The sequence below is a fragment of the Nilaparvata lugens genome, chromosome 6 (genome assembly GCF_014356525.2).
Source record: "Nilaparvata lugens isolate BPH chromosome 6, ASM1435652v1, whole genome shotgun sequence".
Taxonomy (NCBI): Eukaryota; Metazoa; Arthropoda; class Insecta; order Hemiptera; family Delphacidae; genus Nilaparvata; species Nilaparvata lugens.
The window spans coordinates 20554334-20568056 of NC_052509.1; the positions used below are offsets into that span (position 1 = coordinate 20554334).

Below are 13723 nucleotides of genomic sequence, written 5' to 3' on the forward strand. Positions count from 1 at the left end.
ACACACACATACAGACCAATAACCAAAAACCACTTTTTTGGACTCAGGGGACCTTGAAACGTATAGAAATTTAGAAATTGGGGTAGCTTAATTTTTTTCGGAACGCAATACTTTCCTTACCTATGGTAATAGGGCAAGGGAAGTAAAATATGTGTATGGATAAATAAATATAATGAGCTCTTGAAGCATTTTTCGATCCCGGTTACATTCCATGAGTGATGGTAATAATAAATTATTTATAGTGATCGACTTTCAAAGAGTGAGTTTTTACATTGTGATATATCCAATTGATAATTTTTTTACTACATCATGACATTAGCTGAAAATTTTCCATATATCCTATGAAACCAAGGAGCAGAGTGATTCTTCGATAGGATTTTCCAGGCTTATTTAATTACGGAAAAACCCGGACAACTGGTCACTTAATCTTGAAGCACACTCAGCACAGGGGCTGTGAAACTCATTACCACGCTCACACGACAATAAATTTCCAGCCAGTCTTTTCCGGCGGCCATATTGAGCGCTCGCTCTCTCATTGGTGGTCAGAGAAGTGTCATGGCGCTGAGCATCGTCCACTTAGACCTTGCAAATAGGGTGGCTGCGTTTGCGGTGTTAATGGACCAGAAAACTTCGCCTGCAGACGCTAAATGTCTTCTTAATGGTGTCTGCCTGAGAACTGTAACACTGGAGTAACATTGCAGAAACGGTCTGTAACAAGAGAGCAAACTCGAAAGATTGAGTGTGGGATTATGGAATCTGATTATTCGAACTAAATTGAGCAGATTAGGTTTGAGTGGTGTTCTGTAGACTGAGTTATGTGTCTTCGAAATAGAATTTATCAGAGGACTAAAACACAATAACACAACTGTGACATTTTGATTTTAGGTTTAATGAAATAATAATAATTATTGTTACATTCAATTATTGTATGTAAAGGTGCGTACAGATTTACCTGCCGCGAAAATGAGCAATTCACTTTTAATCAGCTGATGCCAAGCTTTTTATATCTGTATCTTACCGTTTCTGTGAAAATATAAAAAATTGTATAAAAAAAATAAACATGAGCAATTCACTTTTAATCAGCTGATTGTATCTATATTTTCACAGAAACGGTAAGATACAGATATAAAAAGCTTGGCATCAGCTGATTGAAAGTGAATTGCTCATGTTTATTTTTTTTTATACAATTTTTATATTCGCGGCGTGTATATCTGTACGCACCTTAACTTAGAAATAGGGAAAAGCCTATATAGTGAGGTCCACGTTATAATGGCAGTGGAGGAAGATAAGAGAAAAACGTTGCCGATCTTCTGTCTTGTCAATGACTTCTATTGACGGTAGCTGATACAGGTTTATTGATGTAATATTAAGTGTTCATTCTTATTTAGAATAATCAATTATATTTTATTAAGAGAGAAATTTTATTTTTCAATAATTTCATAATGAATTTTCATAGTTAAGATGAAAAATGTTATGTTAATTATTCATTCTACATTGTTAAAAGACGATCTGGCAACAGAGCAAAGCGAGAAAGAGATAGCGCTATCTGTTTTGTTAAATGATAGACAAGGATAGCAATACGATTGCTAATCAAACACTGTCATTATAACGTGGACCTCACTATAGTACAGCAAGATCTTCTTGTCTTAAATAGTACTGTGCATGAAGTGATATCTAATTTATAGATTTATTATGAGTTAGTATTGAGGATGAGATGTGTTTTGGATTATTTTTTTTATTTTTCTCACCAGAGGATTTTTGCAGCAACGTTATTTGAGAGTATAATTGTAGTGAACAGTCTACAGAGAAACACAAGAAGAATTTTCTTTCAGGATATTTTACAGTCGAAAATGTGGAATGATAATTGAAAATACGTGATGATGTGTCGACTGTCTTCGATGTGTGCCGTTGTAATGTGTGACAGAGGAATGTTACCAGATTGATTCTTGAATTTGATTGGATTCGTTGTTTGAATTTTGTTAGATTTGTTACAAATTCACTGGAAATTCCCAAAGTATACGTAAACGTAATTGAAATTAATTCATGGTGGAAATTGTTTTGTGAAACCAATAATCTTCTGGAAAAAATGATAATCAAATTTAGGATAATAATAAAATTTCGAAGGGATGAGTATTACCATACTCATTCAAAATAATAGTCAATTGATTTGTACCAATACATCTTAAGAACTGATCATAATAATCATAAGAAAGAGAACACTGCTTTGATTGAGTAAGCACAAAGCTTGATAGAGTATTATGACATGAAGCTTGAATGCGAATAATTATGATGATGATTCTTAAAAAAGAGCTTTTCATAACCACGTGCACTTGAATTAAGATAAAGCATGAAGTGGGACAGAGAGTCCCAACAAGTGAACAGCAACTCACGTTTCCAACTCGTGTAGCGAAGGTGGAACTCATGAATAAATATTCTGCGTATGGTGCACAAGAAACTCTCTTCAGTCATAGTGAGCCGAAAAATTATCTCCAACATAAAATTCATAAATATTAAGCAGATGTTTAAAATGCATCTCACTCTCGACTAATTGCCCTCCGTTTTAATTATCTTGTCCGAGAGAAGAGCTCTCAGTGTTTTTCAGCCAGTAAACAGCGCTCTCCTTCCGGGATTTATGTTTCTACTGCCGAGCAAAAAAATAGAAGAGGAGGAATGGCTCTTATTTTTTCTCAGCGCTGCAATACAATTCACCTGCACACTGAAAAATCTCAATAAACACAGGAATTTTCCTGTTTTATGGCATATACACGAGCGTCTTCTTATCACCTTTCCACTTAATATTTAATCTCTGTCAAGATTGAAGTTCATTTTTAATAGCTTCCATGAATGGAAGCGTTAACGTTGCTTACATACTGTTAGCATAAACATGAATAAGTTCTCAACCACCCCTGATAAAATCTCAACATTTTAGTAGTACGAAGGAATATTATACTAAGGAATTATAATCAACTATCCCGTGATGATGGAATTACCAAATATTCATTTGCCTTCATACCACGTTGATGGTTTATGATGTTTGCAATAATACATAAATACTTGGTGCTTTCCGATCGGAAATTGGCTTTCATCCTCTTGATAGGAATCTTCCACCAACTTATGTATGTGTAATCAAAGATTGGAATTGATCGAGATTTGAGAATGAATTCATGAGAATTACAGTCTACAGTAGGCCTACCTACAGACTGATCATTTCAATTCCATTCAACTGCAACCTGGCGACTGCAAAAATGTGGATATTATATTATTTATGAATATATATATTCTATGGATGTTTTTCCAGACTGCCACGCAAATATCTATGTTGATTACATTACAGTATGTCAATAATTTCAACTGAAAACCTGAGAATTATGTAATTATACTAACTGGAATCAGATGATAAAATTGTTTTGGAAAATAGAGAGTAACATTCGATAGTGTATCCTCATCTCAACATCATAGTTGAATGAAGAATGTTGAGAAACATAATATGGGTATATTCTTACAGCAGTGGATCTTCCATCTCAAAAGTAGACTATTTTTCCCCGTATTGAGGTATCTATTACGCTGGTGGAAAACATCCAGCTCTCTTAGACGTACCGCTTGAAACACGCTAATGTTTTATTCAGTAAACTGTCTTCTGTACCAAAAACAAGATTCAGATGTACTTTCATCCACACAATCCATGCCAATGCGCCGGAATAATAACGTTCTATTTCAAATGTTCAGCTCTATTGTAGAGGAATAATCAAGCTCCGGTCATCACCATTTTTCAAAAATTGTCTACTTCCTTTAGATCAAAATTCTGTTTAGCTCTGCATAATATTAATAAACGAAGTTTTATAATGCAATAGATTCCATGCATCAATCATAAGATTTTTGGGAATGATGAGAATTATTCTATCTGTTCGTAGACCTCGAAATGAAAATGATGAACTCATGAGTCAGTTGCATAACAATCGTTTTGTAAATGATGTTTTTTGTTTTATAGTAGTGAGATTTTTGTATCTCAATAAGTGTACTACATGTTACTTTCTTGATGAGAGCTTCTTCTATGTACATACAAATGGAGAAATAAAAGTAATTCTTCAACTTAATATTTTATTTCTTATAACATGTTTCCACTCGAGAATGACCCAAGTCGAAACATGTTGTGATGGATAGAACATGAAGTTGGATAGGTACTGAAACGTTATTTTTGATGGAATAACGCTTTGCCTCCTGCTTGGCGTCAATCGGTAGAGCATGAGAATTAATAACTATAAAATCTGGTCGTGGTTTTCTAGGATATAATTTCACTAAAATCCTTATAGGCTCATCCAGGAGCTCTCACAATAATTTTATACTGATAATTAACAGATATATATATATATATATATATAATATATATATATATATATATATATATATATATATATATATAATTTGTACCCTATGGTATTGGGGAATAAAATGAATGGTACACCATGAAAAATTTGATACATATATTAAACGAATAATCTCAAAGTCAGATCAATATAGAAAATATATAGAGCAACAAAATATACAATAAAACAAAAAATAAAAATCAAGCCAAAATATCACAAATCAGTTACTATTTTCCGGTTCTATAGCACGAAACTTTACCATGTGCTTTTTGATTCATTGATAGTATGCATTTATTTGCATGTAGCTTAGTATCGACTTGCTGTTGCCTGTCAATTTAGGTAATCTCCCTTTATATATATTTTATTAAATCAGAGAATGATAAATTGATGAATCAATAATTATAAATATATCATTTTTTATAATTTCCAATAAATTTCTCAATAATAAATATATATATCTCAGGGTGCAAGATTCGGCACCTGATGGAAATAGATAAATCAATTTATCCAATGAACCAGAGCTACATTATGTTATTACAAATTATATTATAAAATCAATGATCATGTGAACATTAGTATTACTAGCTTAGAACTTGATATTCTTTTAATTGGTGTATCCCTTGATATATAAATTGACTCGTTCCTATTCAATAAAATATTTCTTATACCATTTTAAGACTTGCACAAGTATTTTTATTAATTTCTTAATATTTAAAACCTTTCCGACGAGCTAGCTTTATATCTTATTTCACTCGAAGCACTGAGGGCGCCCTAATTTTACTTTGACTATTTATCACTCACGTGCTGAATTTTTATAAGTTGCTGGCGGCGATCCGAATTCCTGGTAGTCCTGGGTTGTTGGTGGCCGAAGTCGTCTCTTCCAAGGGATTAAAAATATTTGGATGACTTTTGCTTTACTATAGCATCACAAAGTCTTATAGAAAATTAATAATTTGATTAAACTTTAAGTCATTAAAAATGTACAGTAAAAGATATTGTGCTCTATAAATTTTGGTGACATTCCATGGTAGTGGTTGGCAGGCAAGTGGGCAAGTTCTACTTTCTTTTCACAATTTTCATTTCCGACTTGCAAATTTACATAAAATTTAAATAATTTGTTACTACGCCATTCAAGGCTCAAATAGTTCGTGCCAATCTATTAAATTATTACTTATGTCACCCATCTGATATTTTATCTGTCTTCAGGCCATATCCAATACATAAACTGAACAACAATAATTCATAAACTCTTATCATTTATAGAAATATATACAAATACATTCGAATCGGCTCACTATTACCGCCCATCGATTGCTACCATTTGATTGGTTCATGCAAATTTGTTACAGTATACATGCGCCTACGAACCTCCTACTTCCTTAATACATTAATTTATTTTCATTTTGGGTTTTTAGTACATTTTTTACATGCAATACAATTTTCTAATGTTTATAGGTTGTTTCTCACTTTATAACAATTAGTCATGTGCTTTTTTGGTTCCTCTAGTTGCATACCATTTAGTTACAATAAATTTCTGCCAAGGTGTCTGGCTAGATTTTACGTTATGCGACTCAATCGATCATTATGTCGCCGATCAATAGATATTTTACACCTAACCTCAAATTTTCAGTACTTTATATAATATTATATAAGTGGCAAATTATTTCTATTTCTATTCGGCTGTTCTAAATTTAGCCATGATACCTGATATTATCTAATCTTTAAAAAACGTTATCGCATTTGGCGATACTAGACTATTATTCCACTTTAGATCTATAAATTTCTTTCAAGTAGGGATTTTATTTACCCATCAGATTTTGATACGTTACAGTACTTACTTTGATTTCCAATATGTACTACATTATACGAATGAAATAGATTCATTTGAGATCGTTCATTCTCATATTAAGGATTTCAATCTTCATATCTAATCTACTTATCCACAAAAGGAATGATAAGCTTTCCACATTCCATAAGCACTGCTCTTAACTAGTAAAATGGTGGGACAGTTCTTTAACGGTGATAGTATATTGCTAGTGTCGTCTTTGCTAATACGTTCTCATTTCTCAACATGACTTCGCTCTGGTAGTAGTGAAGCATACATAGCTTATCTGTATTTACGAATACCACTACACACATGAATGTGGATGAACACTTCACTGCTCAAACGATCAAACTGAACGCTATAGCAACACTCGGAGCTCCAAGAATTGGGTTGAGATCAACATGAGGACTTGAACAGCGATTAGCTTCAGAATACAGACAGCTCTTGTGGGATCAAGTGGTATTGTAGCTGCTTTAATGTGTGTACACGCTGTTCAATGCTAATAACGTCAGAGCTCAATATTATAATCGGTTGAGCGTGACACATAAGTCCGCTTCCCGTTGATTTTATTGAAAGTTGATGTAATTTGATTGGAATTTGATCACTTTATCATAGAAGGAATTAATCTGAAAAGGACTAATATCAAGATATCATTCTAGGAACAACTGCTCAATTCCAGTTGACAACCTGTATGATGTTATTGCAACCGTTTCATTTTTCAGAAAATACTTCAACTGAATTGAGTCATCAATAACGTGAATTTTTATTGTTAGGTACCTTACAGATGACATAATGATCGAATAAGAATAGCAGAAAATTTCATAACCCTCCAAGTTTTCAATTGTTTCATGAGTACGTGTTCTTACAATTGGGTTTCTAACCTGCGTATAGATAAAATATGATAATTGATTTCAATCGTATAGTCAGTTAAACACACATCGATTTTGGACGTCTTATTTTCATCGTCCTAAGAATTACTACCAGATTGAACGGAACATGGTAAACAGATGATGGGTGCAGATGCTTATCATTATTGTTTTCCAAGTTATGTTCAATCTCGGCACAAACTGGGACACCCAAAGATGTATGTGTGTGTGACTGGCTTATTAGTGAATTTTCATTCATATACCAGTCTGCTGTAATAATTACTCATATTGATGAAATTATTATTCGATATATGTTTTCAATCTCGAATTGAATTTCAAATGATATAATATGAATGATTGTGATATGATTACAGAGGATTCACCACCAACCATCTTGGTTCGGATCCCTTCGGGGTCGGCGTCTGTGGAGCCATCAGGATCCCTGGCCGTTTTCCCGGGCTCCATCCTCCATCTAGAATGCCTCTTTCCACGCAAAACAGGCACACCCGAATGGACGTGGACGTCCTCTTTCAGGCAGTATTTGACTGGTGAGTTGAAAATGGAACATTCAAGGGAATAAAAGAAAAAATCCTGGGACTGAAAAATATTTTGGTTTTGATAGAACGAACGTAGTGAGTCTATGTTCTAGCTCAGATTTTTTTTGTCTGTCTGTATATAACGCAATTACAGTCAAACGCATTGATAACATTCGATGAGATTTGGCAGGAATATTCCTTTTTAAACTTAGCGTCGATGCATAGGATACACAAGGTTTTTCGAAATTTTGCATTTTAAGGATAATATGAAAAAAAAGGAATTCCTCCATACTGCGATATCACTATATAATTATAATTATTATCATCTACTCTGAAGATAGGATTAATCAGCCCATAGAATTATACATAATCAATCAGCTGACAAGTGGATTACACAGATGGCTGGAAAAGCCGTGTCTGTTTCACTTGACACTGGGGAGCGACACAGGAGAAATGAATCATTTAACGGCGCATGCGCATGCGAATCATAATATTCATAGCCGCTCTTCCATGAGCTGTCTCATGGTCTCATATGTACAGCTCAAATTCGAGCGAGACTACTACACCTCAGTTTCACATTCATTCATTCATTCTGCATTAATGTACTGATGCACTCAAAAAGGGCATTCCTATTGCTTTCTCTCTTAAATAAATGAGTCTTTCCCAATTTGAATAGTCTAGTAGTAATAACTGTTATAATTAATATATGTTTGAGATGTTAAATATTGTCTACAACTTAAATAGTTGTTGATTTATTAGCTAATTAATTTTCATGATGATGAATATTGTCCACAGAAATAATTAAATGGAAATTAAAAATAAAAATCAAGAGAATAAAAATGAATAATTGAGAATGATTGAATGAACTAAATAATGCTGGAGGAATTATTATATTTTTGACTGAGAAAAATAAATTCATCAGATGAAAAGATTATCACGGAAATGGATGAATACAAATTCAAACGCGAACTGAGTTTGTTAACATTTCAAACATGTAACATTAGATACTTGTGGATGAGGAAACTGTTGAGGTCTACTGTTCACAGAACTACTTGTTAATTGGTACTGATCAATGAATGATATAATACGGAATTCATTGAATTCCACATTCGTTAAATTATCATAATGTTCACTTTTTGAACAGTGTGCACATGGTACATGTACACCAGGCGCATTTCAAGGTACTTGAGCTCATCTTCAGTGTACCTTGATACTAATCTCTAGTAGGCTATATTTTCAATTTTTCAGTAGGATTCAATTGATTCCCTACATTTTATCTTGTCTAACCATCAATGGCTATATATAATGCAACGTGAGTGGGAGCAACATTCCCAGTGTGATATCTATATTCTAGTCACCAACTTTATGTTGGTTCAAAGTTTGCAACAGTTAAATGAGCAGTCAAAAACCGGTAACATGTTCATTACTCAGAAACGTAGTCGAACAATGCTTCCCTTTTGCCGTTCTTTACTTAGCATTCCACATTTTCCAACAAATTGCACATCGGTAGTAGGGTGGCTGGTATGTAGTGGCACAGGTTATGTCTAGCAGGCAGTATGCAGCTAAGCCAGGCCAAGTTTTGTTTTATTAGCGTTACGCCTCGCTACAGTGGCTGAGCTCAGTTGGGTCCGACGTTAATTACTTCAAAACTCTATCCTCCAACTGTTCCCGAATATGTAGCCTGCGACTTTAACATCTCTTTACGTTTCCCACCTCTATTTATGAAGCATAACGATTTCACATTAATTGCCAAAACTTACAATGGATATTATATTGGTAAAAGTGGGGAGAAATTGCTTAGAAAGTTTGTTCCACAAACAATGGATTCATTACCGGATAATTCAAACTAAGCTATAATTACATCTCACTTTGTGAGGATGAAAGTATTTCGGGCTCGGAAATTATGTTTAGTTTGTTGTGATTAAGTGATTCTTAGTAATATGAAATAATAAATTATCTACTTTTTTATCATGAACTAGGAATTATGTTAATGTTTGAAGACACTGGAGGCATGTTTATTTTTTTGGAGGGACGGATTAAAAGATCCAAAGGTGAGGTTCACTCGTCAACTGAAGCTAATTGTGTGTCCCAAAGTATGTTAGTTAGGCAAACCAACTCTCGTGTCCTTTACAAGGTCCAGGAGTTTCTTTCCTATATCAACATCCCATTCTTCACCTGGTTGCTTGCAGCCAAACAGAGCCCTTCTTCTTGCTCCAAGACTTTCGCAATCCAATATGATATGCTCAGAAGTCTCTTTAGACTGATTACAAAGCCTACACATCTGGCTTTTATTTCTGAGTCCAATTGTGTGAAAATGTTTCCTGAAGTGGCCATGTCCAGTTATCAGGGCAATCACCTGCTTGACCTGACCTCTACCCAGACTCACCAGCCAGCTGGTGAAGCGAGGGCTTGCGTCTACCAGCATCCTTTTTCCAAATGCTTGACCAGGGTGACCCTGTCATTGCTGGTGATGTGAGTCCCTGGACCATTTACTTATTGTGTGGAAGGCTGTTGTTTTACCTATGCCACAGCCTGGCTCTGGGCCAAAGAATGGCATACTAGAACCCCGCTTAGCAAGCTCATCTGCACGCTCATTACCTCCTATGCCTACATGGCCGGGTACCCAACCAAGATGCACAGAGTTGCGTGTTGCAAGCCTGCTGAGTGTTTCGTGACACTCCCACGCCAATTCGGACTTGATTTCATTGGCGTCAAGAGCCTTGAGTGCTACCTGAAAATCTGACTGGATTACTATATGCTTATTGCAATAGCGCCTGGCAATGCCTATGCTGGCACAAGCCATGATGCCCCAAATCTCAAAGATGCCAGAAAGATGGTACAGTGTTGTCCCAGACTTGCATAAACTTATGTTCTAGGTGGTACACCCCGTAGCCAGATTTCCCGTCAATTGGAGAACCGTCTGTGTATCAGACAAGGCTGCCTCTTTTGCGATAGGGTCCTTCCACTAGAGGCATACTGTACCTAAAGTTTTGCGACACGCAAGGAAATTAATTCTCCCACAAACTATTCACCAACACTGCGTATGGAATTATTACAGAATCAATAATTGTGATACCATAAATTCAAATTATTATTAATCAACTCGTATAATGGAATGGAACGGATTGGAAATGATTTTTTTGGAAGTTTCAACCAATAATAAGTCAGAAGACATCCTATTATATTCTGTATCTTCACGGATACAATAAAATATTCATCCAGTGAGTGATATGGATCCAACGTGGGTCTATAGAATGAATTAGTATTTTAAAATTCTGAACGATTTCCTCAATCAGTTCAATTAGTTTCAATCGGAAATTTGATAATTGTTATAGTTTAGTTCTCCTTCTTCAAATCAATAGATACCGAATGAATGAGCGGTTGAATTATTGCAACTCTCAACGCCCATGCATAAAAAGCATACTGTGTCAATGTCTGTGTTGATGTAATTCATAGGAGACTAGTAACATGACTAGTGACTTGAACAATTATAAGTTGGAAAATTATTGTCCAAGCTTCTCTAGTCTCCTACGAATTATACACTGGCGACTCCAGAATCAACAAACCTAGCTCATAAAACGATGTACATAACTCAATGTGAGCGTTGAAAAGATGCTCTGGGCTATAGCATAGAACTCCGGTGACTAATAATGATGTGGGCTGTGAAAATAGCTGTCAGGTCTTTGCAGGGTGTTCACTCAAGTGAATGAGTCGATGAACTGGAAAGTCAATTTTTCATGACGTAAGCCAAAACTGAATATTCTTCTACCAGGGTATACACTAGCCTCGAAAACACACATGAAGTCCCAGAATTATACTCCCTTATTGAACGATAATAATATTATACTCGAGGCCGTGAAATGTATGCGCATTTGGAGTTTATCGGCTCCGTGATTGCTGATGGGGAAAGAGAAAATAGCGTTTTGAGCTGGTGGCTGAGGGAAAAGTTGGGGATTGGGGGAAATCTTGCATGTCAATTTCCGTTATAAACTCAGTCATTGTCCAATTCCCTAATCTTGCAAAAGTCCATTTCATCCCATGTAATTGAGAAGAGAATAACAATTATGGTATAGTTAAAAATTAATGACTGAAATAAATTGCATGCTATAGTCTTGAATGGAGGATTTTTCCCTACTATGAGTGATACTTATGAGTGATGTAATTGATTTCGGAATTCCATAAAGAAAGATTGAAAGCAGCTGCTCATTTGACTCTTCCCCATCAAGATCATTATAATATAAATTTATGATGGTTGCAAAGAAAGAAAAATTAGTGGACTCCGCAAAATTCTAGAAAAGGGAGAAAAAATATTATGAATAGTCATAATCGTGATATTATGATGAGTATGACATTCAAGAGAGATTATAAATACAGTAGAACTGCTATTATCGAATTAATTGCAACCGGGCTCATTCGATTAATCAAATATTCAGGTATTTGATGTTTTCACAAAAAAACAGGAAATAAAGAGAAAGAATACATTTGATTAACATATACGTAGCATGATTCAATCCAATCATATTCAGTTGGATGCTTCACTGTATGAATTAACTCTGCTAGTAGATCAGTAATGCCTTTTGATCAGATAATCGGAGTTTGAATTATTTGAGTTCTGTGAAGCATTTTCACAAAACAATATTAAAATTGTAAAATTCAAGACAGGGTCACCTTTGAATACTGTCAACCAGTCCATAGGTTATGAAACCGAATAGGGTAGCGGATGGATAAGATCAGTGAATGAACAATTCGATTCTATATGTTTCATAGTAGAAATATTCACTCTGTTATCAGTTATAACTGTTGTCTTGTCTTTCCAAGAAATCATGAGAAAACTTATTGTTACTTTATTTGTCAACTTATTTCTACTTTACTTTAGCTTAATTGATGTTTTGGTTCAAAAAGGTGCATGAGAAATAAAGATTCGATAAAAATGGATTTTAGGATTTTAAAATGCAAATAGCATCATATATATCAATTATTCGTTTTTCTGAAAGATCCAGAGAGCTTTCTGTAGATCGGTATGTACACATTTTCGACATGTTCGCATCATAGAAATTTCAATCTTACCCACCCAAATCACTTGAAATACTAGATGATGGGGATAGAATATTAATCCAGTCTAGCCAGTACAGACGAGAAACCACGTGAAATGGGGTAGGTATTCTGGCCAGTGTGGGAAGGCAGAGCGAAACTATCTCCACCACACATTCCCAGCGGTCTACACATACACAGCAAACCAATGCCGCCGACAAAACAAAGCCGACGACAGAACAGAAGAGAGGAAGAGAGAAAGCCGGCGTTAAATCATGTAGCAGACCACCTTGCAGCGGTTAGGCCTGGCCTCAACATTTGCACTAGCCTAGTTCCAGGCGCAGGATAGGCAACTTGCAGCACACACACCATTGCGGTCATAGGTCACTACACCCTTGCTTTATTCAGCCATCTGTGTTGTACTGTCAAAATACTAGTCGGATGGATTTATAACATATTGCTAACATGACCTTCGCCTGCGGTCCAGGTACGGGCACAATGTCTGTTTGGGCTTTTGTCCCGTATGCATAAACGTGGAGGTTCCAATTGGGCTTTGTAAGTTGTAAAATTTTGTCTCATATGCACAAACGTAGAGGTTTCAAAGTACTGGCCAAGAGACTATCTGAAAGACTAAAAAGATATTATATCTTGACTTGAATGGAGAACTATGCCCACATGAGTACAGCGCTATTCGGCTCATAAATACTGCATCAGAGCATTCACGTGTCTGTCCACAAATACTAAGCTGCTTATAAATTATCATTGGTATGATATTGGAGCTAAAAGTGCTATTTTAAGGCTATTCGGTACACTTTTTTTCATCATTTTAATTGGATAATCTTTTCTAATTTAATTGTTAAGATCATTATAAGAGTGAGAAAAATTGGCAACTGAAATTTTTAAGTGGTCTAATAAGCGAGTTATGGGTTGTTGAAGTGCTAACTTTCCAGATCATAAACGGTTTCGACTATATTATTTGAACTTCTCTTGAAAATTCAAAAAATGTATCTTTCCAAACTAAAACATGTTATTCCTCATATCGTTCATAAATAGAAAAGTAACATTTTTTGTAAATTTGATAACTTGTTGATTTTGGCATTA

At 35.0% G+C, this 13723-nt stretch overlaps 1 protein-coding gene across 1 annotated transcript in view; it reads left to right on the plus strand.

The window, feature by feature from the left end:
- The window catches only part of LOC111046472 (locomotion-related protein Hikaru genki), a 245283-nt gene that overhangs the window by 179941 nt on the left and 51619 nt on the right, over positions 1-13723 (plus strand). The window contains exon 6 of the mRNA XM_039430371.1: positions 7430-7603. Coding sequence (XP_039286305.1) covers positions 7430-7603 — 174 coding nt within the window. The remainder of the gene's footprint in view (positions 1-7429; positions 7604-13723) is intronic.